This window comes from Neofelis nebulosa, chromosome 18 (assembly GCF_028018385.1).
Source record: "Neofelis nebulosa isolate mNeoNeb1 chromosome 18, mNeoNeb1.pri, whole genome shotgun sequence".
Classification (NCBI taxonomy): domain Eukaryota; kingdom Metazoa; phylum Chordata; class Mammalia; order Carnivora; family Felidae; genus Neofelis; species Neofelis nebulosa.
In genome coordinates, this window is record NC_080799.1 from 3915199 (window position 1) to 3943193 (window position 27995).

The 27995-nt window shown below is 59.4% G+C and overlaps 1 protein-coding gene across 3 annotated transcripts; it reads left to right on the forward strand.

The window, feature by feature from the left end:
* The first annotated feature begins 182 nt into the window (after positions 1 to 182).
* On the forward strand, positions 183 to 27974 carry SLC29A4 (solute carrier family 29 member 4). Of its 3 annotated transcripts, none has more exons than XM_058710352.1 (11): positions 183 to 362; positions 16847 to 17031; positions 19816 to 19947; positions 20230 to 20343; positions 20815 to 20943; positions 22651 to 22725; positions 24066 to 24313; positions 24892 to 25033; positions 25236 to 25423; positions 26273 to 26513; positions 27709 to 27974. In XM_058710352.1, the coding sequence occupies exons 2-11, from the start codon at positions 16857 to 16859 to the stop codon at positions 27864 to 27866; spliced, it is 1602 nt and encodes a 533-aa protein (XP_058566335.1). In that variant the 5' UTR covers positions 183 to 362; positions 16847 to 16856; the 3' UTR covers positions 27867 to 27974. The 3 variants fall into 3 exon arrangements, with proteins under 3 accessions (XP_058566335.1, XP_058566334.1, XP_058566336.1); XM_058710351.1 differs by lacking the exon at positions 183 to 362 and adding an exon at positions 12881 to 13121; XM_058710353.1 differs by lacking the exon at positions 183 to 362 and adding an exon at positions 12882 to 13121 and having other exon boundaries at positions 27727 to 27974.
* The last annotated feature ends 21 nt before the right edge of the window (positions 27975 to 27995 follow it).

The following is a 27995-nucleotide window of genomic DNA, read 5'->3' on the forward strand; positions in this document are numbered from 1 at the left end:
AGGAGGAGAAGGGAGGCAGGCAGGGCGCGTTGTGGAGCCGCAGCCCCTCGGCCCTACCGAGGCAGACCCTGAGGTCCAGAGAGGGTGAGCACCCTGCCCTGGGACACACAGCCCACCGGGGCCAGGTAGCTCTCTCCACGGCTCTGCCGGGCGCTCTGGCCCCAGTGTTTGCTCAGCACTCGGGAACAGATGGCTCCAACTCCCACCCACGGAAGCCAAACATTTTCCCTGGTTACCCTGCTAATTTGCTCACAAGCCTCCTCTTGTAAATAGAGAGTACAAAGCCTCCGGCGAACAGCGTGTCTGCCGAGCAATTTCTACCTGCACCGGTAAGGCTTCCGACCGAGCAAGACAAGCCCCAGGTAAGGCCCAGGTGCGGCTCAGGTTCGGCTCAGGTGTGGCTCAGGTGCGGCCGGCCGATCTCCGGCGCTCCCGTCCCAGACCTGCCCCTCCCCTCCCGCGGAGGCTGCCGGGAGAGCCTGGGCCAGCCTCTGTGACTCTCTGGCATCCTCTCATCTGTGAAATGGGCGTGCTGATTCCAGAGCAGAACGTGAGACATCGTGTAGGTGCTCTGGGAACGGAGGTGTCTACGAGAATCTGGTCACCTTCATCTGGTGACGCTGGACTGGCGTCACTCTGCGCCGCCCCCCGACGGTAATCCTCCCTTTCACTTATGGGGAGCCCTCCTCGAGACCCAGCCCTGCCCTGAGACCCAGGGAGGAGCTACGTCCTCAAGATTCTGAGCTGTGTGGTGCTGGACGAGTGGCTTCAGGTCTCTGGGCCTCAGCCCCCTCTGTAACTCGGGCTGTGGTCCAGGTAAGGATTCCCCGATGCCTGACAACCCAGTGAGTGCTCAGGGTCATTCCTACCTCGCCAAAGTCAGGGGAGGCTCCCCGGAGAAGGGGACTGTGGGCCCCGAGGCTTTGCGGACAGAGGAATAGAAGCCGAAGGGTAGTGGCGAGTGTGTGTGGACAGGCAGTCCCTGCAGGTGGAGGGAACCACGTGGGTAGGAGATTGGGACGGACTGTGGGGGAGGGGGAGCCACAGGAGGCTGGGTGTCGCTGGGGAGTCGCAGAGGCTGTGCAGGGTCTAGGCGGGCGGGGATGGCAGGGAAGGGGGAGTCAGCAGGTCCCGGGCTCCCTCCAAGGCTCCCCCCCCCGCCAGCCTCATCCACAGCAGCCGTAATAAAGAGCTCTTCCTACTAAAAGCTTCTGGAGCGGGGCCAGGCCGCAGCAGCCCTGGGAGCCCTGGGACCCTGCTGGCTGGCCTGGGGCGTCGAGTCGGGGAGACCCAGGAGGCGGCTTACACCCCTGGCCCAGGCCACTCCTTTGATCTCCAGGTCTAAGGGTGTGGCGTTCCAGGGCGTGGCATAACCCAGGGCAGGCAGACGAGGGAGGGACAAGCGAGGGACGAGTGTCTGCCTGGCCTGGCTGTGTGGCTGGGCCAAGCCCTCCCGCCTCTCCGAGCCTCAGCCTCCCCTCCCGGAGTCACTGTGGGGTTGGGGGGAGGCAGAGACGGGGCTGACTCTGCGTCCTGGCGGGCCACGCCGGGCAAGGGCCTTCTCCTCTCTGGGCCTGGCAGAGGCCTTTTCTGTCCACGGTCAGAAACAGGCTTTGATGCCTTGGTCCCTGGGACCTGCCCTAAAGTGACTCAATAATCCCTACGTCCCCGGGGGTGGCTGTGAGCACGAAGAACGGTGCATGTATGACTACGACCCAGCATCCCTGGGGGATTCCCACCCCACCACACACCTGTTGGCTTCTTCATCCCTAAAAGGGGCTCGGCGGGGGGGGGGGGGGGGGGGTGCCCCAGTCCCCGTAAGAATTAGAGGAGGCGACGGAGGTGAAGGCCGTCCCTGCACCAGGGGCGATACTGAGGGGTGGAGACCCCCGCCCCTTGGCGATCTGTGGAGCCCGGCCGTGCCCGGCGCGTCCAGCTGGCTGGCCCTGGACGACAGCCCAGGCGGCGTCCCTCCCTCCGCCCCCGGGAGGCTCCCTCTCCCTCCCTGGCTGCGTGTGTCCTGGGCAGGCCCCGCGCTTCACTCTCTGTCTGGCTGTTGGCTGCAAATACCAGTTGATGGGAAGATTCTAATGGGCTTTAAGTTAATAAGTTGGGACTAAATTAGGTTTGAGCTCCGTAGGAAGCAGCTGGCACGGCCACCGTGGCCTGAAACAGCCCCCGTGGAGCAGCGACGGCCAGGCGGGGGGCACTGCTGGGTTCTCTTTATCCTTCTCTCTCCTCCGACATTTTATTATGAAAGTTTTCAACATAAAGGAGATCCGAAGGAATTGTGCAGCAAACACCCATATGCTCACTGTCTGTATTTGCTCTGTTGGCTTTCTGGGACAGCTGCCCGTCCCCGCGTCCCCCTCGCCAGCCACCAACCCGTCACGTTGTTTTTAGTGCATTCAAAGTCGGTGGCAGACATCAGTGAACTTCACCCCTCAACATGCAGGTCATTAGCTAGAGGTCAGTATTGGGTTTGGCTTTGTTTTCTGGTTTTTTTGCTTTTTGTTCTTTTTTGGGGGGAGGGGGTTGTTTTTGTTTTGCTGTTTGGTGTGTGTTTTTAGGCAAAACTCACAAACAGCGAAAGGCACAAATCTAAAACGGACCCCTGGGGAGTTGTGACAGATGCACACGTTGCGGAAGCAGCCGGAGCTCCGCCGAGATAGAGAGCTTGGCGCTGGCCCCGGAGAGTGCCCTGTGCCCCCCCGCCTCCCCGACGGTGGTCACTATCTTAATTACCTTAGATCCGTGTTGCCTAGACTAGAACTTCGTGCGAGTGGATAGGAGTCCGTCTGGGGTCGGCCTTTTTCACATTGGGTGCAACGCCCTTGACATTCCTCACAGTTACTGGGGTATCGGTGGCATGTTCCTTTTTATTGCCGCGTAGATCGCCGTGGCGCGGAAGGAGCCGGTCTGTTTACTCGTCTCCTGCTGGATGGATGGATGCCTGGGCTGTGGCCGGGTTTTTACCCTTATGAATACAAGTCTTATGGGTCTTTTTGCGGACATTGTTAGTTTGTTCATTTATTTATTTATCTTGAGAGAGAGAGAGAGAATGTGAGCAGGTGAGGCCCAGAGAGAGAGAAGGAAAGAGAGAGAATCCCAAGCAGGCTTCATGCTGTCAGCGTGGAGCCCAACACAGGGCTCAAACTCATGCACCGTGAGATCGTGACCTGAGCCAAAATCAAGAGTCGGACACTTAACCGACTGAGCCACTCGGGCACCCAGACGTTAAGTTTATTTTAAAGCTCATCTTGAGCCCCTCTCTCCCCCAAAACGAGACAAGCCCACTCTGTGGCTGGAGGAGGTAGGATGATGCTTTGAGTCGCCTGTTGGTCTTTGGTGAGGCACATCACCCAGACTGAGTGTCAGGTCTGCGGCGGCCCCTGCCCCTTGGGAAGGATGGACGATGGACGGCCAGGCTGGAGGCTGTCGTCACTGCAACAGTGAGAGTTATTCTAGAAAGTCTAGCTTGGGCCAGTGTCTCCCTCGAGGTTCCTGCACAAGGGCTCACACCTGGAGGGTGGGTTGGATGGGCCACTAGAAATGACAGACCCAGGGCGCCTGGATGGCTCAGTCGGTGAAGCATCTGACTTCAGCTCAGGTCATGATCTCGCAGTTCATGGGTTCAAGCCCCACTTTGGGCTCTGTGCTGACAGCTCAGAGCCTGGAGCTGCTTTGGATTCTGTGTCTCCCTCTCTCTCTGCCCCTCCCCTGCTCTCTCTCTCTCTCTCTCTCTCTGTCTCTCTCTCAGAAATAAATAAACATTAAAAAAATTAAAAAAAAAAAAAAAAGAAAGAAAGACCCCAGGCCCCAGGGAAAGGATTCACCCGAGGCAAAGATCAAATGTAGAGTATTGCCGACGTAACACAGTGTCAGGTCGAGCAAAATCTCAAAGGTGCCACTGTCCGCAGTAAAAGTCGTGGCTAAGAGACACTCCAGGCCATGCTTGAAACTCTTGAAACTCTCGCTAGATGGAAAGGCTTCTGGGAATCTGGAGACTTAGCCTCTCTCTGCTCGACGAGCAGGCTCCTCAAACTCTGAAGTGCCTGTCGCATGGCCCCAAACAGATGTCTCCAACAGACAAGCGTGTGTGGCTTTTGCCCGACGGAGCATACCGCAGTCAGGTACGCAGGAAGCCCACAAAGTCTGCAAAGGAATCACACCAGCTTGGACTGAGCGGAGCTGAGCAGAACCCCCCTGCCGGTGGGGCCCGAGGCACAGCGAGCCCACCCGGAGCCCATGCCCCCTTCTCAGCCTCTCCTCGACGGTCAGCAAGTGGAAGGAAACAGTCGGAAGCGGTCAGCCGGGTTAGAACACTTTGGGCTTTGGGTTTCAATCCCTGCCGCCCTGAGGAAGCACGGGAGACAATTAGCAGGACGCCTTTTCGAAAGCTCGCTGTGTCAGGGAAGGTGGGCTGGAGGGCAGAGTGGCAAAAGCCAAGAGGCCAAGGAGGAGGCCTTGGTAGCCGTCCTACTGAAAGATGACCTTTTTTTTTTTTTTTTTTTTTTGGAGCATCTGAGGCCATTTACAACAGCACTTGGAACTTGCCAAGCGAGGCCCCCGCTCACTCTGTCCACGAGGCGGACCCCGCCACGGCCTCCCCCTGCACCAAGCCGGGTACACTGCCCGGGCCCAGGTGACGGAACAGGAGTGCAGTAAGTCCCTCCCCCGGCATGGGGCAAGGCGGGGCGCACGCATCTGTCACGAGGTCCCCAGGCACAGGACAGCGTAGCCCTCAAAGCCACGGCTAACGTCGATGAGTCGGCGTCTCCGCTCTCCACGGCCGCAATGCTGCCACGTGACGGACGGGCCAGCGGCACGCAACAGGGTGGCAGGCCAGGCGACTCTGCTCGCCCTGACCGGCTTGCCCACAGGCCGTCGGGGGCTCCGGGGGCGGCCTCGGCCGCGTGGCTGCGCGTCACACGTCTCCTGTCCCTCGGGGGACCGGCCGGCCGTGTCACCGCGGCGGTGGTGAGGTGAAAACGCTTCCGTACCACCAGCGACCTCCCCGTGGCCAGCGTGAGTCACCGAGTCCCCGGTACACGTGCAGAGTGCCGCGGTGGGGAGTCTGCTGGCCCTTCGCGGGAGACGCTGCGCCGAAGACGGGACGGGGCCCGGCGTTCACCTCCCGCGAGCGGGCATCTCTGGGGGGCAGGCCGTGCGTCGAAGGAGACACAGAATCCGAAGCAGGGTCCAGGCTCCAAGCTGTCAGCACAGGGCCCCACGCGGGGCTCGAACCCACGAGTGGTGAGACCAGGACCCGAGCCGAAGTCAGGCGCTTAACCGACTGAGCCACCCAGGCGTCCCTGCACATAAACACGTTTTGTTTTCCATGATAAGCATGTGCGTGGCAAAAAGCGTTACAGATGACCGTGGCTTACTGTGGAAAAGGTGGAGACGCAGAGAGGAATATTCAGTGACGACCAATGTTGTTTTCGTTATAATCATTTCTCTGTGTGGAGTGAATATACTGTGTGCATAATTCTGTATCTTGCGTGCGCCCCTTTAAAAATTCCACTTGTGGGGGCGCCTGGGTGGCGCAGTCGGTTAAGCGTCCGACTTCAGCCAGGTCACGATCTCGCGGTCCGTGAGTTCGAGCCCCGCGTCAGGCTCTGGGCTGATGGCTCGGAGCCTGGAGCCTGTTTCCGACTCTGTGTCTCCCTCTCTCTGCCCCTCCCCCGTTCATGCTCTGTCTCTCTCTGTCCCAAAAATAAAAAAAATAAATAAAAAAAAAAATTCCACTTGTGCAAAAGGCCACAGTAGAAATAAGTGTCCCTTCTCTGGCCCCAGCCCCACAGGCTCCTTTCTCCAAGGCAATCACTATCACCTGCCTATGGTGCATCCTTCCAGAACAACCTATGTGCCGGTGAGCACTCCCAGCTATGCTCTCCCTGGTTTTCTTTTTCTTTTATTTTTAATGTTTATTTATTTTCGAGAGAGACAGAGACAGAGTGCAAGCAAGGGAGAGAGGGCAGAGAGAGAGGGAGACACAGAATCTGAAACAGGCTCCAGGCTCTGAGCTGTCACCACAGAACCCAATGTGGGGCTTGAAGCCACAAACCCTGAGATCATGACCTGAGCCGAAGTCAGATGCCCAACCGACTGAGCCACCCAGGGGCCCCTGTGCTCTCCCTTTTTAACACAAACGTTTTCATATTCTGCACACTGTATTAGGGTCTCTGGAGAAACAGGATGTGTGTGTGTGTGTGTGTGCGCATGCGCAGGGATTTAGTTTAAGGAATTGACACACAATTATGGAGGCTGGCAAGCCCCGAATCTGCAGGGTGGGTGGGCTCCCTGGAGACCCAGGAAGAGCTGACATCGTGGCTGAAGTCCAAAGGCTGCTGGCAGAACTCCCTCTTGCTCAGGGCTGATCAGCTTCCTGTTCCATTCAGCCTTCAACTGATTGGACGGGGCCCACCCACACTACGGAGGGCAATCTGCTTCACTCAGAGTCCACCGATTTAAATGTAAACCTCATCCAAAACCACTCTCACAGAAATATACAGAACAATGTTTGACCCATACCTGGGCACCACGGGCCAGCCTAAAGTTGATGCATACAATTAGCCATCATAGTTTTCGGCAGCTTTTTGTTTGGTTGGTTGGTGTTGTTTTTGCCTAACTAAACAGTGTATCTTGTAAATGGATCCACATCAATGCAAGTAGACCTTCTAATCTTCTGGTGTTAGGAAAAAGCAACAAATGTCCCTTGAATACATAGCTTTGAACAGATATGCAAGTATCACGTACACATTCTTAAAAAATAGTTAATGGATCAAATGGTTTCTGCATGAAAGATTTTGACCGAGGTGCGGAATTTCCTTCCACAGACGTACAAGTCTACGGTCTACCCCCATGTGGTGCGAGGGCCTCTCCCCTCAAACTTTGGTCTTGGCCTATTTGATAAGAGAAAAACAGCCTCTCATTATAGCTTTAATTTGTGTTTCTCTTAGTAGGTGTAGACCGGGGCAATTTTTCATATGTTGGAGCCACTGTGGTTTTGGTTTTGTTGTTGTTTTTTTTTTCTTTTGTAAATTGTCAGCTCATGGACTTTACCTGTCTTTTCTATTGGTTATTTGATCTTTTCCACTTTGATTTGCACATGCTTTTTATATATTAAGGAAGTAATACCTGTCATATATGTTGCAAATATTTTCCCCACTTTTCCATTTTTTTATCATGGGTTTTTCCATGCACGCATTTTATTTTTAGTGGTCTTTTCATTAATGGCTTCTGAGTTCTGGGCCTTCCTTAGAACATTCTTCCTATAAGATGATTAAAAACAAAAATCTGGAGTTTTTTCTTGTTATTCTGTTGGTGGTAGGGTTTGGTTTTTGCTTGGGTATAAGGCATGAGATAGGAACCCAATTTTATTTTATTTTATCTTGTTTTCAGATTGCCTCCCCCCCAGCGCAAGCAACACTTACACAATCATCTATCTTTCTCCCGTCGACACGTCAGGCTACCTTCATCGGTGCACACATCTGGGTGACTTCTGGAACTACGCTCTGTCCCCATGATTGGTTCGTCTCATCAAAGTCTAGCCCACACCGCTCTCAGTACAGGAGCTTGGTTTTAGCCTTGGTTTCTGGCAAGTTCGTCTCGACTCCTTCTCCTTCTTCTTCGGTCTTTTCTGGGATCCTTCTCGCAACTACATTTGCCCATATGAATTGCAGAATCAGTTTATCTGATTCCAAAGGAAGGACATCTTGCTGTTATTTTTACTGGGATGATGTGAGATCAGAGGATTGATTTAGAGAAATGACATCTTGGTCACACTTTTAGTCTTCCTGCCGAAGAACGGGGCAGGCTTTCTGTTTATTTATCTTCCTTCTGTTTATTTATCTTCCTCTGGGTTATTTATCTTCCTCACAAAGATTTTCCTTTCTTTCCTTTCTTCTTTTTTTAATGTCCCTTTACAAGTTTTTTGTATAGGTGTTGAACATTTCTAATTAAGATTATTCCAAAGGGATACCTGGGTGGCTCAGTGGGTTAAGCGTCTGACTTTGGCTCAGGTTGTGACCTCAGGGCTCGTGGTTTCCAGCCGGCACCCGGGTCTCTGCTGTTAGGGCAGAGCCTGCTTCAGATCCTCTGCCCCTCCCCGCCCCCCAAGATAAATAAATAAATGTTAAAAATTTAAGGGTTGGGGCGCCTGGGTGGCGCAGTCGGTTAAGCGTCCGACTTCAGCCAGGTCACGATCTCGTGGTCCATGAGTTCGAGCCCCGCGTCAGGCTCTGGGCTGATGGCTCGGAGCCTGGAGCCTGTTTCCGATTCTGTGTCTCCCTCTCTCTCTGCCCCTCCCCCGTTTATGCTCTGTCTCTCTCTGTCCCAAAAATAAATAAAAAACGTTGAGAAAAAAAAAATTAAAAAAAAAAAAAATTTAAGGGTCGCCTGGGTGGCTCAGTCACGTAAGCGTCCGACTTCAGCTCGGGTCATGATCTCACAGCTTGTGAGTTCGAGCCCCACATCAGGCTCTGTGCTGACAGCTCAGAGCCGGGAGCCTGCTTTGGATTCTGTGTCTCCCTCTCTCTCTCTCCCCCTCCCCCACTCATGCTCTGCCTCTCTTTCTCTCTCAAAAATAAATAAACGTTAAAAAAAATAAATAATTTTTAAAAACTCAAAAAAGTTATTCCAGGGAGTTTTTATCTATTTGGTTGCCAATATCAAAGTATCTTTTCTTTCATTGCCTTTTCTCTGATTGTCTGTTGTACTTCACAGATGGGAGAGCTGTGGAAATCTCTTAAAATTGGAGTCTCTTGGATCTTCCGGCTATATAGTCCTGTCACCTATAAATAACAATAGTTTTACTTCTCTTTTCTGATTTTTAAATATCTTATATATATTTTTCCTAACAATGTCAACAAGGACTCCAAAGTAGGGGAGGCACAGGGCAAATACTAGAGGGTGAGACTAGGCATCCAAATCTTGCTTTTGTGCTGGAAGAGATGTGCCTTGCGGCGCCCGGATGGCTCAGTCCGTTAAGCGTCCGACTTCATCTCAGGTCATGATCTCCCAGTTTGTGAGTTCGAGCCCCGCGTCGGGCTCTGTGCTAATAGCTCAGAGCCTGGAGCCTGCTTTGGATTCTGTGTCTCATTCTCTCTCTGCCCCTTACTTGCTTGTGGTCTCTCTCAAAAAAATAATAAACATTTAAAAATTAAAAAAAAAAAAAATAAAGAGATGTGCCTTCGACTTGCTGTCCACATAAAAATCCACTGATTCCTATTTTATTAAACTTTGCAAGTCATTGGGAACAGAGGTTGCATTTTACCAAGTGCCAACCAAATGTATTTCACCCATTTTATTATTATTTTTTTAATTTTGTATTTATATATTTTAAGAGAGGGAGAGCACATAAGCAGGGGAGGGGCGGGGGGGGGGGGGCGGTGAGAGAGAATCCGTGCTGGCAGCACAGAGCCTGACATGGGGCTTGAACCCACAAACCGCGAGATCACGACTCAAGCCGAAATCAAGAGTGGAACACCCAACCAACTGAGCCAATCAGGTGCCCCTATTTTGCCATTTTCGTATCTGTATCAATGACCGTGGTTTTCTCTTTGAGCTGTTACTACGAGCCATGATGTTAATAGCATAGTTGCCATCAGACCTGCCCTGCACTTCCCTGTTGTAGAGCTTGCTGATTTCAATGTGCTGCTGGATTTCATTGGCTACTATTTTATTGAGGATTTTATATTGATATTCAGAGGTGAGACTGATGTGTTCTTTTCTTAGAGAAATCTGTCAGGTTTAGGAAGCTCTTCCTTTCTTTATTTTTTTCCTGTGCTCCGGAACAGTGAAGTTTACTATAAGTAACTTCTATATAAGTTTGGTAAAATTCTGAAATTCTGTGAACCTGCCCAACCAAGCCTGGGTTTTTGGGCACAGGGGTAATATATTGTTCTTTAACAGGATCCCTTGGGGCACCCGGGTGGCTCAGTTGGTTAAGCGTCCGACTTCAGCTTAGGTCATGATCTCACAGCTTGTGAGTTCGAGCCCCGTGTCTGGCTCTGTGCTGGGAGATTCTGTGTGTCCCGCTCTGTCTGCTCCTCCCCCACTCGTGTTCTGGCTCTCTCTCTCTCAAAAATAAATAAAACATTAAAAAAACGAACAAACCCAGGAACCCTCTATCTTCTTCCATCAAGTGATTGTTCTATTTAGATTCCTTTCTCTTCTGATAGCAGGTTTATAGGTTCCCAGAGAATCATTTTACCCGTTTTCTGGGTTTGTTTTGTCTTTTTAATGTTGGGGCCTCGATGCAAAGTGTCTTCTGTATTCCTTCCCGTTTCCTGTTTCTGTGTCACTTACCACTTTGACCTTGGCGGTTCCATGATGTTGGAAGTACCCCAGAACCGTACCGTCTAGTGGTGACAGGATTTCTCTGTGTGGTTACGTGGTCCTTCACTGGCCTTCCTGAGTTTTTCAAGTGTAACAATGGTGCAGTGCACCTCTTCCTCTACAAGCCTTTTCTGTATTTATTTATTTATTTTTTTTTTTTTAATTTTTTTTTTCAGCATTTTTTATTTATTTTTGGGACAGAGAGAGACAGAGCATGAACGGGGGAGGGGCAGAGAGAGAGGGAGACACAGAATCGGAAACAGGCTCCAGGCTCCGAGCCATCAGCCCAGAGCCCGACGCGGGGCTCGAACTCACGGACCGCGAGATCGTGACCTGGCTGAAGTCGGACGCTTAACCGACTGCGCCACCCAGGCGCCCCTTGCCTTTTCTGTATTTAGAATGACTGCCTTGGGCTCGGTTTTCCGGACCAAAGGGTAGGCACGTTTTGGGGGCCCATTTACTTTCCAGAAGGGTGTTCCAATCTGCACTCCCACCAGCGATGGAGGATTTTAAAAACATAGATCACCTCATGCTTTTTCCTCCAACCGAAACACCCCTGGGGCTCCCCCACCTTCCCCCTGCCAACAAGGTCCCCCTCAGGCTGGTTTCTGCCCTGACTTCACCTCCCGTCTCCCACCGGAAGGTTCTTCCTCCCCTGTTCCCGCTACACTGACCTTCTTTCTGGTCTTGAATATAATGAGCTTTTTCTGGCTCCGGGACTTTGCTGTTCCCTCTGTCCAAAACACCCTTAACCACAAACCTCCCCACATGGGCTCCTTCCCATCAGTCAATTCAAACGTCACCTTCCCAGAATGGCCCTCCCTGACCACTAGACAATGATGCCCACCCCATCCCCGCAGTCACACACTATTCCATCCTTCTGTCCTGTTGTCTTGCAGGCATTTGACACTTCCTGAAGTGACTGCTTGCTTGCTGGGGACTGACACCCCACGGGGGCAGGGACCCTGATGTGTCCTCTGTATCTAGAACAGCGTCTCACACACACCGAGTAATTTTGTAAAAATTTTTTAAAGTGTATTTATTTATTTTGAGAGAGAGAGAGAGAGCAGGGGAGGGGCAGAGAGAGAGGGAGAGAGAGAATGCCAGGCCGGCTCCGTGCTGTCAGCACAGAGTCTGATATGGGGCTCGCACTCACGGACTGTGAGATCATGTCCCAAGCCGAAACCAAGATTCGGACGCTTTACCGATTGAGCCGCCCGGGTGCCCCCCACCCCGAAGAAGTTTTATTTCCCCCCAGGAGGAGAGCTTTCAAAGCTCCAGACCCATGGGAAGTCCGAGGCTCATTTACTCTAAAGTCAGTTTCTTAGAGCAACTGGCCATCTCCCCTGGTCCAAACAGCGCCAGACGAAGGGCAGGGGGAGCGTCCACCCTCAGCACACCCTGTCACTTCACTCAAGGCAGCCTTACTCAGCGCTCAGTTCAGTCCACCCTTCAAACAAATATCTGCTTCTTACCGCACGCCATGCACTCCTCCGGGCACTGACGATCCAAACAGAAATCAAGCAGGGCCTTCTCCCAGGGGACTTCTAGTCTTTTAGAGGGGGACAAGGCTTTGAGAACAGGTGCCAACCACAGTGTGGGCTCTGGGCGTCCTGTCGGATGGCAGAGGTGGGTCTCAGGGCAGGGGGAGGAGCAGCGAGTCTGGTGGAAAGGGACAGGAGGCATCCAGGTAGGGGCGTGGCTGGTGCTGTATTCTGATCCCATCCTGGTGGCTGGTTCCTGGGTGGGGAGGGGGCTCACCTACTTCCCAAGGACACAGATCCCAGCCCTGGAAGGACCACCTCCCAGCCGGTTCCTGTTGTCACCTTGAGGCAGGACCCCTTTCCCTGCATGTGGAACCGCCCCATCGCTGGCTCGTTTCTTGTGCCAGGGCCCCAGTGGGCTCCCCTCTGTAATGTCCCCTGAGCTTCCACAGTCTCTCTTAAAACCACATTACAGAAGAATAAACCGAGGCTCAGACAGAGGCACAGGAGCTGGGGCCCTCAGCCCTGAGAGAAGGCTATAATTCCATCTACCTAGTCAGGGGCTGCTCCCAAGCTGGGGGGCAGGAGAGACTGGACCGAGGTGGGCACCCAGCGAGGGAGCAACACAGGGGGCAGCGGCAATCCTCAGACCTGGCTGGAATCCGCGCACCTCAAGGTCTCCAGCCCACGGGCTCCTACTCATCCTTCAAAACTTTGAGTCTGGCCACCCCGTGAGCTGGCCCACCCACTGACCTGGGCACCTTACGCCTGCCCCCCCTCCCCTCCCCGGCTGACTCAGGGCAGAGGAGCCCGGGGAAGGGGATGAGTGCGCCTGGGCATCCACGCGGGGAGGTGGGCTTGGGGGTGGCGGGCTAGGTCAACCTCAGGTCACCCGGGGTGTGGCCCGGTGCCACCACGCCCCTCCCCGGGGTGTCCGGGAAGACGACCTCGGCCTCGGCCCCGCCCCCGCCTCTGCGGGCGCCGTGGGTTGGGGACGGCGGGGGCGGGGCAGACAGGCAGGGGGAGGGGAGGGCGGGGCTCCGAGCGGGAGGGGGGCGGGCCGGGGCGGAGCGCGGTGGCCCCCGCCGCGCTCGCCGCCGCCGCCGCCGCTGCGCCCCCCGGACGCGCTCGCCGACCCGGGGCCCGCGGACCGCGGACCCGCGGAGGACGCCGGCTGCGCCGGGCCCGAAGCGCGGGGCGTGGGGCGCGGGCGCCCGGGGGTCCCGGCGCGGGGGCGGCGGGCACAGGCGGGGCCGGGCGCGCCGAGGACCCCGGGGCCGGGGCAGTGCCGAGGTAAGCGGTCACCGCGGAGGTGGCGGGCGGGGACGGGGACGGCGATGGGCTGGGGCGCAGAGACCTGTCGGAGCCTTTGTCTGCGGCGCGCGCGGCCCCACTCCGCGCCCCCTCCCCCTCCGCGCCGGCTCGGGCGGCTGAGTCCAGGGGCGGGGGCACGTGGCGCTGGGGACCCCGAACCTCCCACCCCCCCCCCCCCCGCCCTCATCCTAGGAAGAGGGTACTCCTGCCCTGCCCCATCCAGCGTCTGGACCGGGCCGGCTCCCCCGCCGCGAGCGTAGGACCCAGACCCGGGAAAGGGGAGAGTGGCCGGTGGCCCCAGGCCGTGCCCAGATCTGGGAGCCACCTCCCTGCCCCCCGGCAGGCCCAAAGGGTCCCTCCACCTGAAGTTCCTCCCTGGACCCCCTCTGCCCCATCACACCTCTTCCCCCAGCCAGCTGCCTCCTAGTTCTTGGAAAAGCTGCTGTAAGAGGCAGGGCCTGAGCCGGGGGTGGGGGGGGGGGTGGGGGGGGGGTGGGGGGGGGTGGTCACCTGGTGGTAGCCTGCGGAGTCTGCCCTTTGCCTGGGGGGCACAGGCCTGGGAGCCAACTTTGTTGCCGATAGGGCTGGCCTGGCAGAAGGAGCCTGGGGGGTGCAGGGTGCTGTCAGCCCTGAGATCTGCAGAAACCAAGGCCAGGGAGGAGAAGGTGGGTCTGGGCTGAGCGAGTCACCAGCCGGCGCCGCGGCCAGTGCCTTCACCTCTCCAACAGCCGCTGTAGGAAGGGGGCGGCCGGGGAGCCTTGAAGCCCACTTTTCTGTGGGCAGAACCAACAGGGAGGAGTTGGGGCAGTCTGGAAGCCTGTGGAGGAGCAGCAGAGAACTCAAGCGGGCCCGGGAACAGGGGGCCGGGGCCGTCCGAGGGTGGCCAGCCAGCTGGGGCTTCTGGCCCAGACCAGTGTGAGGCCTGAGAGGGCCAGCAGGCTGGCTTTCCCAATAGAATTTAGGTTCCTCGTCGCCTCTGGAGGCAGAGCACAGCCCCTGGGAGGGAAGGGTCAGCCTGGCCCTGGGGTCCAGACACCCAGTGCCTCACAGCACCCGGGGAGCCCATTCAGGACCCGTGTCCGCTCAGTCACAGCTGAAATGAGGGCGCCAAAGGTGGTCAGCCCTGCTGGGGCTCCGATGCGACCCTCGTGGCCTCTGGCCTTGGCTCTCTGTGCCAAGCGGGGGCATGAGCCAGGCTTTCTGGACCACTGGGGTCAAGAGCCCTCTCCAGCCTGCCGCAGTGTCCTGATGCGGGGGCTTGTGTGATTTCTGAGCACCTCCCGTGTGCCACCAAGCCTTTGACGATCCAGCCCCCCCCCCCACAGTTTATGAAGTTCTTTTTCCCCATCCTCATCCACAATAGGGAGGTAGGGAAACTGAGGCCCAGGGGTGGCCCATTGAGCAGGGACTAGTGACCTGATGGCCAAAGAAATGAACCATGTCTTCTCAACTCCCCAGGGGTGGACATCAAGGGCTTCTGGCAGGAGTAGGCGGGGGGGGGGGGGGGGGCGGTGGGAGGAGAGAAGAACCCGGGCAGTCTCAGATTTTTAAACCCACATGCGTGTCCTTAAATTTTAACGAAAGAGGGACAGGAGAAGAGGAGGGATGGGTCGGAGACGATCCGAGGCTCCAAGGCTGTTGGTGTGGGTGAGGGGGCCGAGGAGGGACGAGTTGGAGACGTAGGCCAGGAGAGGTGGAGATGAGCCATCTCAGTGCACACACCCCCCCCCACTCTGTCACCCGGTGAGGCCTGGCCTGTGCCCAGGCCGGTGAGGTCATGCCCAGGGGCCATGGGGCCGCCACAGGGGGATCCCACAGGAAGGGCCTGGAGGAGCACGTGGGGACGGTGGCTGAGGCAGGCATCGTGGGTGGCAGCTGCCTGCCTCACCAAGGAGCCAGAGGGAGCAGTGGGGCCACCTCCCGGCTTGATGCTGAGCACGTCCGCCCTCCCGGGTGGCGTGGCCAGGCGTGGCCAGGGCGCTGCGTCTTGGGAAGCTTTGCAGAACACAGGTCAGGAGTTCGGGGTTCGGGTGTCCTCTGGGGATGGGCTCCCATCCTGAGTGTTCCATCGCTCTGCCGCTGGCCCCTTCCCTGGCCTCCCTATCCAGGGAGGCTGGGAAGGTGGAGCCCAGGGTCTCCAGCCTCCTGTGCAGAACCCTGCCCAAGGCCACGGAGCAAGGCCATGGTCATTCACACCAGATCCAACTCTGTCCTAAATCTTACTGGGTCTCCCGGCTCCAGATGTGGCCAGAGGCCCGGGACTGGGGGGCACTCAGGAAAAGCACCGAGCCTGTAGGGAGGTTATACCTGCTTCCGGCCTCCGGACGGAGAAGCCGGTGACCCTCTCCTCCATACTCCTGGGTGCCCATCAGCCCGGCAGTTTCCCCAGTCCCCGGAGCAGCCTGGAGGCAGGATGGCTCCGGGCTCCAAGGCCCCAGTAGAAACTCTACGGAGAGCTGGGAAAGGTGGAAACATGGGGCCAGCAGGAGGCGCTTGGTGACTGGAGGCTGGGAGCTGGTAAACTGAGGCGGGAGAGCAGGAGGAAGCGGGACGAAACGAGAACAGGCAGAGGTGGAGGGTGGTGACAGGCCAACCTCAGAGAAGCCTGGAGTAATCCCTGGCACGTGGGATCCCTCGGGAAGGGGGCCTTCCCCTGGCTGCTTCTGGGGGCTCTCCCACACGCCCGTGCGGGGCCGAGATGCCGCGCTCAGTGCCGGATGCTCCGGTCCCACCTCTGTGTCAGACTCTCTGAGGCGAGCTTGCGATCAGATAAATGAGTAACAGTTGTTACAGAACCAAATTGCTGGGGCGCCTGGCTGGCTCCCTCGGTGGAGGACGAAAGCCTTGATCTCAGGGTTGTGAGTTCGGGCCCCTCGCTGGGTGTAGCGATTACTTAAAAAAAAAAAAAAAATCTTAAAAATGAAAAAGAAGGAAAACTTGGTAACTCTCTTAGGGAAAGAAAACAAGACTCCCCCCACCCAGCTGCACACACAGCGTTACCTACACAGGGGGTGCCTCTCCGTCATGGATCAACTGGCTTCTTCCTTTCTTGTAGAATTTTTTTAATGTTTATTCATTTTTAAAAATTTTTTTCTAACCCTTGATTTGAGAGACAGAGACAGAACGCGAACAGGGGAGGGGCGGGGAGAGAGGGAGACACAGGATCCGAAGCAGGCTCCAGGCTCCGAGCTGTCAGCACGGAGCCCGACGCGGGGCTGGAACCCACGGACTGCGAGATCATGACCTGAGCCGGAGTCGGACGCTTAACCGACTGAGCCACTCGGGCACCCCACAGTTATTTTTTTTTTTTTTAACTTTTAAAGGTTTATTGACGTTTGAGAGAGAGTGCAAGTGGGGGTGGGGCAGGTGTCCCCCTCTGACCGCACACCGCCCTAGATGAGTTGCGTCGGGCACCCCCTTGCGGAGGGAAGCCGTGCGTGGGACACGGGGCGCAGCGTTGGGCCGCGTTGGCTGTTCCGCCCGGCGCTCCAGCCCCGGACCGTTGCTTCGCCGTGGATTCCCCTCCCGTCGCGCTGCCGCCAGCTGCACTCGGGCCCCTGTCCCGGGCTCCCCGAGGCGCGCAGGGGCGCGGGCCCCGCCGTGCTGCTGCAGAGCGGCTGGGAGAGTGGCAGCGAGGACCCAGGGGCGCGGCGGGGGTGGGGGCGCCCCCCTGGCTCAGCCGGCCTCCCCGCCTCTCTCCGCAGCGCGGCTGCCATGGGCTCCGTGGGCAGCCAGCGCCTCAAGGAGCCCAGCGTGGCGGGCACGCCGGACAGGGCCGTGGTGACCAGCTTCGGCTTCGACGGCTGCCAGCTGGAGGAGGACGTGGCCGTGCGGACAGCTGGGGGCCAGGACGGCGGGCCCGGGGGTGCCCCGGTTTTCACGGACTCTGGTGAGTGAGGGTGCGAGCCTGGCCGCGGGGACCGGAGCCCTGGGGGAGGGGCGCCTTGGCGGGGGGGGGGGGGGGGGGGCGTCTCTGAGCGCAGGCCCCAGGGGGTGTGGGGATGGGTCACGCCTGCCACGGGGACACGCAAGCCCGCTGTCGCAGGGCCCACACCCCAACGCGGCGTCCAGCGCAGGTCAGGGAGCCAGGCTGAGGAGGCTTCGTCTTAGCATGGGCTTTCCTGACCCCTGGGTGGCTGGAGGGGGCGCACGGTGAGTCTGCCCCGTAGGGCTTCCGCCTGGAAGTGACGTGTCGCCTGGGTCACGTTCACTGGCCTCCCTTCAGTGGAGATGGGAAAGAGCCTGGAAGAAGGACTGATGTGAGGTTCAAAGACTTGATTTTCATCCTGGCTGTGTGACCTTGGGCAAGGGCCTAAACCTCTCTGAGCTTGTTTCCCCACATGGAGGAACCAGGCAGGCTGCCTCTGAGATCAGACTTGCAGGGTAGAGGGCTGCCCCTGGACAGGTTTGGGTTCAGCCCCAGCCCCCCGTCTCTCTGCCACTGGGGGACCGTGGGCAAGTTACCACTGTCTGCGCTTGGGTTATGTCCTCTAGGAAAGAGGAAGGGGACTGGTACTACCCTCCGTGTGGCTGCAGTGGAAGCCCCAGAACATCGCTTAGGGCTGTCCCCGCGCTCAGGAGGCCCCTGTGATACTTCGTTTGGGGTGGCTATAGTTTATGCTGGCACCAGCGCAGGCTCGGAAATAGGGGCTTGTTCTCTGGTTCCGTCCACCCTGTCTGCAGATGGGAAGCAGAGGTCCTGCTGGCCGAGCCCTGCAGTGGGTTGGAGTAACCTCGCTGCTCCCCTGTGCCGAGGCAGGGCCAGCTCCCGGCCCATCCCCCAGGTGCCAGACTTCCCCCAGCCGGGTGTGGCACTAGATAGCATGTGGCCAGAGACGTGGATGGCGGCCCAGGCTCCGTGCCGACGGCTCGGAGCCTGGAGCCTGCTTCGGATTCTGTGTCTCCCTCTCTTTCTGCCCCTCCCCTGCTCTGTCTGTCCCCCCCCCCCCCTCTCTCTCTCTCTCTCTCAAAAATAAATAGACGTTAAAAAAAATTGACTATAGTAGCTGTGGTGACGGTGGCTGGGTCAGTCAGGGTTCAGCCAAGAAACAGAGCCGGTAGGAGACACATAGAGAGAGAGCAGACAGAGAGAGAGATGTAGGTATGTAGGTGTAGATATATACACACATGTATGGATTTGTTACAGGAAATAAGCATCCACAGTGGAGCCTGGCTACAGCAGGTCTGAAGTCCATAAGGCAGGTGCTCAGGAAACCCCAGGGGCATGAGCTGTTTAGGGTCTCAGCTCTGGGAAGACCTACATGTCTTGCCTGATTCGGCCAGGCCCACCCAGGGTAATTTTTTTTTGATTAACTTAGAGTCCACTCAGGAGGGACTTTAATCCACAAAATCCCTTCACAACAGCACCTCAGTCAGTTTGATTGAACAACGAGGGACTGTTTTAGCCTGCCAAATTGGCCCATAAAATTGACCACCACAGTCCACCCCTTGCCCCCTTGGCTCCCATACACGGCTCTGTAAACCACACTTAACCTCCAAATAAAGACACCAACAAAGTCATACCGCTGCCTGGGGTGACACAGCTAACCAAAAACACGCTGATCCTTTCCCAGGAAGATGCAAAGTCCACGTTCCCACGTTCCCACCTCTCCTTTGACAGCTCGTAACATAAATACTGAGACGGGGCGTTAACACGTGAACGTGTCTTAGGTTCGACACTAAGGTCACAAAGCAGACAAAACACGAGTTCCCGGTTAATACACATATGCAAACTCAAGACAAGGAAGAAACACGCGTGACAATGGCATTTGTCGGTTCTGAGGCGGTCACGTGGTCCTAGCTGGCACTTATGACCCCCTTTCCCCGCTACCCATTCCTCGTGCTCTTCACCCTCAGCACCTAGCTGGCCTTGGTTCTTTGCTTGGTGGGCTGACCCAGACCTTCACTTCTAAAGGCTACAATTGGATTGTTGTTGTTTTCCGTTGACTTCAGTCCCGGGGACTGGAAGTCCTAAGAGATGCCATAGGGAACCTCTTGCAATCCGGACATTGTCATCTTCCGTTCTATTCTGTTCTGTCCCCACGGGCAGCAGCAAGCTGATTTCCCCTTGGTAGTCGGGTTGACCCACCCCAGCCAGGAAGGCAGCCCTCTCCTCTGCCCGTTGATTCAGGGCCGGGAGGTGTCCAGAGTGCCTGGTGGCCGTCTCGCTCCCAGGTCAATGGGATCATTGTGTCTCTGCCTAGAAGCACTTCTCCTGTCGCAACCAGGACCGTCCCCTTGGGCCGGCAGCCTCGAGGCACAGGGGTGGGGAGCAGGCATGTTGCTCGCGGGCTTTTGAAGGTCATCGTGAGTGGTGCTACTCCCACGGCCGCCCGTGCTCCCCGGACACCTGGGTGCCAAAGGGGAGATCACCCCATGTGTTAGACACCGAGTTAGAGCAAACCTTCTGGAGGGTTCCACCTTGGCTGAGTCTTCCGACGGCCCTTCCTCCATCCCGTCAAGCCAGCTGCTTGGTGGCCGTGGTGGTGATGGCCGTGGGTGGTTGCCATGACTGGGGCAGCTCTGGCCACGAAGGTGGATGTGGGGGCGGTGGCCATGGTGTCGATGGCCCGTGGATATGGGGGTGGCGGTGCTACGGTAGACTGTGGTCCTGGCACGGCGGCCGTGGCTCCGAGGGGCTTGTCCGCCTCTAACCTGCCGCCTCTGGGTTTAGCGGTAGGGGAGCCCGTGCCCGACGACCGCTACCACGCCATCTACTTTGCGATGCTGCTGGCCGGCGTGGGCTTCCTGCTGCCCTACAACAGCTTCATCACCGACGTGGATTACCTGCACCACAAGTACCCAGGTGGGTCCCCCGCGGTCGTGTCCCGCCCGCCACAGGCCGGCCGGCGCACTCAGCTCTGGCCCGCCGCCCTCCGGAGACCCCGCAAGCGGGCCTCGGCTTTGGGGAAGCCCATTTTATTCAGATCCTCACTCGGCTGCCGAGCGCGGAGTGACTCCAAGCGCCCGCTCACCCTCTCTGGGCCGCCAGCCAGTCTCGGGCGGCGCAAGGAGGCGGCCCCTGGGGAGGGTGGGTGCAGGGAACGGGGCTCCCCCTGAGCACCTGCTGCTGGCCGGCCTCCTGCAGGGACCTCAATCGTGTTCGACATGAGCCTCACCTACATCCTGGTGGCGCTGGTGGCCGTGCTCCTGAACAACGTGCTGGTGGAGAGACTGAACCTTCACACCAGGATTACCGCGGGTACGCTGCCCGCCGGGGCTCCCAGCTCTCACGCATCCGGCCTGCCACTCACCCCAGTTTCCTTGCGACTCACCCTCCCCGTCTATAAAATGGGCACATGTCCTAGGACTGTTACAGAGTTCGGCGTATGAAAGCAGGGTCAGGCCTGTGGCGGGTGCACCACGTGCTAGCGTGACACCTGCACCTGGGGAGGCTCTGTGCGCCCCGCATTGCATCCTGGGGCCTAGTCTGCTCTTCCTGTCCCTTTCCTCTTCATGGCAACATCCGGTGTCAAGGCCCAGCCCAAATGGGGCCTCCTCCAGGAAGCCTTCCAGGCACCCCTCCTGAGCCCTCTAAGGTGCCCTCGGCCCTCCCAGCATAAAGGGGGAAAGGCAGACAGAGAGGGCACCTCTGACCTGGCTCTGCAGGAGGGGTGGCACGGGGGGAGCCCCCAGCCTCATGTGCCCACGTCTCTGGCCTCTCGTCCCTCAGGCTACCTCTTGGCCTTGGGCCCCCTCCTCTTTATCAGCATCTGTGACGTGTGGCTGCAGCTCTTCTCTCACCACCAGGCTTACGCCATCAACCTGGCCGCTGTGGGCACCGTGGCCTTAGGCTGCACAGGTAGGAGCCCGGGCCGGGGCGGGGCGGGGGGGGGGAGGGGGGGAGGCGGGCAGGGCGGGGGCCGGGGCCGAGCCCCTAAGTACCCACTGCTGGCCATGCCACCCCCATCCCGTCCGCCTGCTGGGAGCGTAACGACACGAGGTGACAAGGACTCAGTGCCGGCACCTACCCCCGTGCGTGCCCCATGTGCGTGCTCACACAGTGCACACGCACAGCGCCTGCCACATCCCCGTGCACGCTCCGCACACGCACACACACGCTGGGCACACGTTTGCACACCCCTGCGTGCCCTGTGGACGTGGAGGCAGTTCCCTGGCTTTCTCAGATAGAGACTGCACTTCAGGAACTATCTTGCCCATGTGACCACGCCACTGTGTTTCTCTTGGAGACTGGCTTTCAAAGTTGTATTTCTGACTTTTAATTTTAAAACTATTTCAAACCCCTGGGAAGGTTGCAAAAATAGGATAATAAATTCCCATACACCGACCACCGGTTGCTAATGTTTTGTCGGATAGGCTTTCCCTCTGTCCCCCCGTTTACGTACATAGGTGCGTATAAATTTTGCTCCTGAATGCATATCAACATAAAATACGCTATGTTTTCCCTTTAAACCATTCGGGGGTTACGCGCAGACGTCATTACGTGTCTTGCCTACGTACTATCACCGGAGGGTGTATTTTCTAAAAGCCGAGACGTTTCATCTGTAACCGGGTTACAACTGCCCGAGTCTGGGAATTGAACGCTGCTCACGTCCGAGAACTGAACACTGACCCCCACGATACCTTATCTACAACCCATATGCGCGTATTACCAATCGCCGTGGAAACGTCTTTAGCGTTTTCTTTTTCTGATCCAGGATCCGATCCAGGATCGTGTCCTGCGTTCGTCGTTAATCCCCTTTAATCCCCAAGGGTCCTCAGGTTTCCACGGCCATGACGTTTGGAAAGGTCCAGGCCTGTTGTTTTGTACTCTTTCAAGTTCTTCTTGAGCGGGAAGAAACACACTTCCTGTTACAAGCCAGTGTGAGTTACCTGTTTATCAGTGAAATCAAGGCTTCTGGAAACTGTTCTCATTCCAGGCCGTGTCCTCGGGTGTGTTTTGTTCTGTTCCATTTGGTTAAAAAGCAGATGTTTTCCCAGTGTGACCGCTCCAGGGTGTCCGTGTAGACCACGGATGCGCCAGCCTGCTGGGTCCGAGCCAGTGAGTCTTTAACCCCCTTAGACCCGGTGCTGGTTGGGACGAGAGCAGTGAGGCTCTAGAAACCAGCTGGCTCCGAGATCTCGGTGCCTTTGTAGAGCGAGACTTATTTCTGGTTCTTGCCACGCGTTCGACACGTGGATGGGGGCAGTGCTCCACAGTCACTGGGAGTCGGGCCGCAGCGGTAACTGTAACACGGGTTCCCAGTGGTCACTGCTGCTGGGGGAAAGACACACCCCCAGTCCACGTGGGCTTTTCACTGCCTCCGCCAGACGCGGGGCACGTCGCTGCACGTGATTCATTGGCCGGAGCCAGTCATGGGGTCCGGCTGGCCGCGCACGCTCGGTTTGGTGGACAGGGCGCTGGGACCAAATCTCTGTGCTGCCCGCGATGCTCACGTCTGTTTCCCCGCACCCTCACCAACGCGTGCTCTCGGACTTGTGAATTTGGTTCCAAGCTGACAGGTGATGGGTGGCATCTCACGGTTACTCCTCTGTCTGTCCCCCCAAGTGCAGCAATCCAGCTTCTATGGCTACACGGGGATGCTGCCCAAGAGGTACACGCAGGGCGTGATGACCGGGGAGAGTAAGTAGCGGCAGGCCCCCTGGAGGGGACCCCCCCCCCCCCCGCGACATGCCATGGACCCGGCGCTGGGGACCGTGACTGCCGTCTCCCCGCGCCTGGCTGGTGGGGGGCAGGGACTCCTGGCGGGAAGGGATGCGGCTCTGATGTGTGCACATCTCTCCAAGCATGCGGTCCTTTGCGCGAGAAGCATACACGTCTCCTAGCGGGGATCTGTGGTGGCTTGGAGTGCCCGTGTGTCTGTGCGTTTTGTGTGTCTGTGTGTGCGTGTATGTGCGGGGGTAAGCCTATCCAAACCGTGACGTCCAGCATCATGCCGTCCTCGGAGCCCCAGACCCCTGAGCTAACCCCTGCCCGGCACCCCCACTTGGCTTCTCAGACCCGCTTTCCCAAGCCCATCTGCCCTGTCCTCCCGCCCCTGGTCAGTGAATGGCCCCCTCCTTGCTCACACCGGACACTTACCCAGCACCTAGACTTGCCCCGCACTCCAGCCCTGGTCCGGGGGGGGGGCCAGCTCCCCTCTTGCCCTGCCGCCCCTGCCCACACATCAGGACCCCCTTCGAAGCACCTTCCTGCAGATGCTCCCAATCTTCCTTCTGCACCTGGACGGGCCGGGGTCCAGGCAGGAAGCTGGGCCCACTTCTCGTCTTCGAGGTACTCTGCACCCCCTCCCGTGTGGTGACCACATGGCCCCAGGGCGCCAGGCCTCAGGTCTGTGGGGTTTGGTTCCAGGAAGCACTGGACAAGCAGATCACTTCTGTATATTTTGCCGCGGGGATGACCAAGGAATCTGCCGGAGCGGTGCGGATTTGGGGTGGTTTACGCAGTCAGGAGCCCCACACTCTGGGAGCAGCCCACACCCACATCCTGCCTGAGGCCTCCTGCCTGCCACGACCCCGTTGCCCTCCCTCGTGACCTCACGAGCACAGCCACCCTGCCGGGGACACCGCCCCCGGCCGTCGCCTCCCCGCAGAATTGTGCGCGGGTGTTGGCATTTTTCCGCGACTTCTCTGCCGCCTTCCCCGCCGAGCCCCGGGAAGGCCGGGCCTATGTCCCCTCTGTCCCCACTGTGTCCTCAGGGCGGGATGGTGCCAGATACGCAGCAGGCGTTCTAGAAATGCTCCTGCGTGTGACTACGCAGTGCCAGGGAGGGACGTTCTGAGTGGTCGCATTTTGTGACACCTGCGTGTCTGAAGACCGGGCCAGGCCAGGCCCGGGGGCCGGGGGCGGGCGCGGGTGCGGGGCCGGGGGCAGAGTGGGGGCAGGGCCGGGGCAGGTGCGTGGCCGGGGGCGCTGAGCGGGGGCCGAGGCCTGGGCCCAGCACGGCGCCCCCTCGGCTCCAGGCACGGCGGGCGTCATGGTGTCCCTGAGCCGCATCCTCACCAAGCTGCTGCTGCCGGACGAGCGGGCCAGCACGCTCATCTTCTTCCTGGTGTCCGCGGGCCTGGAGCTGCTATGCTTCCTGCTGCACCTGCTCGTGCGGCGTAGCCGCTTCGTGCTCTACCACACGGCGCGGCCCCGCGACAGCCGCCCCGGCTGCAGGGCCGGCTACCGGGTGCACCACGACGTCGCGGCGGGGGACGTCCACTTCGTGAGTCTGCCGGGCGCCGCCCCCGCCCAGTCCCGCTGGCGGTCTCCGCCACGCCGTGGCCTCGGGCTGCGTCCCGCGGGGCCTCCTTCGTTCTGCGGACCCAGGTTGCGTCCCTCGGTGGCACCGCGTTGTCTGTGGCCTGAGTCCCCGCGGGCAGGCCGCCCGGAGCCATTGCTGGGGGGCGGGGCGCCCTCTGGTGGCGGCAGCGGGGCCGGTGGGGCGGAGGCGCGGAGTCCCCCCCCCCCCCCCCCAGACGGGGTCCGGAGGGTCACCCCGGCTCTGCATGGGAGACGCTGCCGTGAGCTCAGGATGGGGACCACCAGGCCACATGCCGTGTCACGGTGCTGGGATAAGGCCCACAGCGGGAACGAGGCCCCCCGGTGGCCAAGGAGGTTCCCCAAGAAGTGGCTTCTGGGCTGAAACCTGGCCCGTGGGGGAGGGGAGACGGGAAGACCCACAGGAAGGGCACTGGGGACAGAGGGACATGCATCTGCAGGGGCTCAGAGGCGGACGGGGCTCGGTGTGTTTGAGGGGCCCCCACCCAAACCCCACCGGCCGCTGCTTCGTCCTCCCTCCAGGAGCACCAAGGCCCAGGCCTGGCCAACAGCGGGTCCCCGAAGGACAGCCCGGCCCACGAGGTGACCAGCCACGGCGGGGGGGCCTACACGCGCTTCGATGTGCCTCGGCTGGGAGTCGCGCGCAGCTGGCCCTCCTTCAGAGGTGGGGGCGGGGGCGGGCAGGGCGGTGCTCCGCGCGCGGCCCGCCCCGTGGGCCTGGCGCGCGGCGCCGTGGGGTGGGGCGGGGGCGGTCGGGGCCGTGCTCCGCGCATGTCCGGTGACGCCCCGGCCCCGTGGGCCTCACTGCGCGCACGTGCGGTGCCGGCGCGGACGCTGCGCCCTGACCCCTGGCCCGTCCCCCGCAGCCCTGCTGCTGCACCGCTACGCCGTGGCCCGCGCCATCTGGGCCGACATGCTGTCCATCGCCGTCACCTACTTCATCACGCTGTGCCTGTTCCCGGGTCTCGAGTCCGAGGTCCGCCACTGCGTCTTGGGCGAGTGGCTGCCCATCCTCATCATGGCCGTGTTCAACCTCTCCGACTTCGTGGGCAAGGTAGGCCCGCAGCCCCTTCCCTGCGTCTGGGGGAGAGGCGGTGGGGGCGCGAGAGCCGGGAGGCCCGGGGGAGGGGCAGGCCCCGAGCCGAGCGCGCCCGCGTCTCCCGAGTGGGGAGGGCGGTGGCCAAGCAATGACGCGGCCCCACTACCGTGCGGGGCGGCTCCGAACTGCCTGTCGGCCGTGCGCACAAAGTCCGGCGCCGTCGTTCTGTGTCTGTGCTCGGCCCGCAGGGCCCCGGGGCAGGCCTCCAAAGACGGCACAGGAAGTACTTCCGGGGGCAGGAGCGCCCCGCAGGGGCCAGGAGAATCTGGGCAGAGTGCTCTGTGCTGCGGGTGCAGGACAGGGTTGGGGGGGTCAGGGCTGGAGTAAGATCAAGGGTCCCGTTTCTGGGACAGGCCTGACGTGGGGGAACTTGAGGCTCAGAGAGGGAAAGCCGTTTGCTCGAGGTCACACAGCAGGGAGTCTGGTTCTTGAGGGAACGAGGCTTAGTTTGCGGGCTCAGCTCCAGATCTTGCGGCTTCCTGCTGTGGGAGTGGTGGCAGGTGACCCTGGGCGCCTCGGGTGTCATTTTTCAAGCGGGGTCAAGAGCTCGTCCCGCGAGGGTACGGTGAGGATTGAGCAGGAGGGATCTTTGCGGTGTTGGGAAGGATTCTGGACACACGGCGAGGACCACGTGTCGCTGTGACGCGGGATTTGGTGGATTTGGTGGTCCCGGCTGGGTGAGGACAGGGACGCAGCCTGAGCCGGAGCGTGTGGAGACAGGGGCCGCGTGTGGGGGCCGCGGTGGAGACGGCGGAGTGGTGGCGTCCGTGGAGGGAGGGGGCCGACGTGCTTCGCTCCCCGCAGATCCTGGCAGCTCTGCCCGTGGACTGGAGGGGCACCCACCTGCTGGCCTGCTCCTGCCTGCGTGTGGTCTTCATCCCCCTCTTCATCCTGTGCGTCTACCCCAGCGGCACGCCCGCCCTGCGCCACCCAGCCTGGCCCTGCGTCTTCTCTCTGCTCATGGGCATCAGCAACGGCTACTTTGGCAGCGTGCCCATGATCCTGGCGGCGGGCAAAGTGAGCCCCAAGCAGCGGGAGCTGGCGGGTAAGGCCCGGCACCCCTCTGCCCGGCAGGGAAATCGAGGCCCGCGGAAATCCCTGCCACGCGACAAGAAGGTGCATTTGGGCTCCGGGATCAGATCGATCTCAGGGAGTTTGTAGTGCGAGCGTGCTTGTCGGTCGTTCGTTCCTTCGTTCCACAACTACGTGGTGAGCCCCTACCGTGGGCCAGGCGCCATTCTAGGTGCTGGGGACTCGGCGGCCACGAAACAGCGCTTCCTGCGCTCGTGGGGCTGACAGTGCAGAGGTGACGGGTGACAGGGCATGTAATACGTTGAGTGGTAAGTACGACAGAGAAAAGTAAAGCAGAGAAGTGGGATGTGGGAGTTGGGATGGGAGCTTGCCATGTAAGCAGAGCAGTCTGGGAAGGCTCCCTGAGGAGGTGACTTTTGACAGCCGACCTGGAGAAACTGGTGAGGGACACGTGACAGTGCTAGGGACTAGCCGGTGGGAAAGCCCAGAAGCAGAGCTGGCGGGGGGTGGGGCCGCCAGGGCAGGCAGTGGGAGGCCCGAGGACGGACTGGACCTTAATGTGTCTTAAGACCCCTTCTGGTGCTGCTAGGACAGCGGGGAGGGAACAGACGGGGACAGGAAAGGAGTGACGGGTCCCGCACCCGTCCGTCGACAGCGTAAGGGGCGGGGACCCCGACAACAAGGGGAGGTTGCCTTGTCTCTGGAGGAAAATGGTGGTTTCTGGATCTGTTTTGATGGTAGAGCCCACGGGGCCAGCTGATGGATTGGGAGAGCGGGTGTGAGAAGGGGACGGGAGTCCAGGGGGAGCCCCCCACTTTGGGGCTGTTGCAGGAAGCTTGGGTTGCCGTCTCTTGAGACGGTGGGGGCTTGTGGGGGAAGGGGCCCTGGAGTCTGTTCTGCGCACAGTGGTCCCAGAAGCCCCGTTAGACGCCCTGGACGGTCCGTGACCGGGAAGCACGTGGAGGTGGGGGGCTGGAGGTGGAGAAGCAGGCAAGGCCCCGGGCACCCGACGTGCTCCCATCGGGGTGTCTCACAGCCCTGGGACGGCCGCCTCTTCGGCAGCGGGTGCCGGTCGCTGCCTCGGACCCAAGAAGCCGGGGCTGCCGCCCAGCAGCCCTTTGTCGAGACCGCCGGGTTGGTCCGCATGGGTTTGGCCACCGCGGTCCTCTGAGCGCCCCTTGCTGCCCCGCCCCCACCTGCTCCCTCAGGTCCAGTCTCGTCCGCAGGGAACACCATGACCGTGTCCTACATGACGGGGCTGACGCTGGGCTCCGCCGTGGCCTACTGCACCTACAGCCTCACCCGGGACGCCTACAGTACTTGCTTCCGCCCCTCAGCCAACACCTCCGCCGCCGCCGGCCCTTGAGCCGGGCCCGGGCCCCCCCCGCCCCCCCACTCTGGCCTGGACTAGGGGCCCCGAGGCCTGAGGCCCCCTCCCCACCCCTGCCTGCAGTGCCTGCGGGGCCCCGGCCTCCCCCCCGTGCCAGTAACGCCA

Coding starts and splice junctions, on each gene's coding strand:
- SLC29A4 (XM_058710352.1), top strand. CDS start 16,857: ATGGGCTCCGTGGGCAGCCAGCGCCTCAAGGAGCCCAGCGTGGCGGGC. Junction 19,948..20,229: donor CCTGCACCACAAGTACCCAG/GTGGGTCCCCCG, acceptor GGCCTCCTGCAG/GGACCTCAATCGTGTTCGAC. Junction 25,034..25,235: donor CAGCTGGCCCTCCTTCAGAG/GTGGGGGCGGGG, acceptor CGTCCCCCGCAG/CCCTGCTGCTGCACCGCTAC.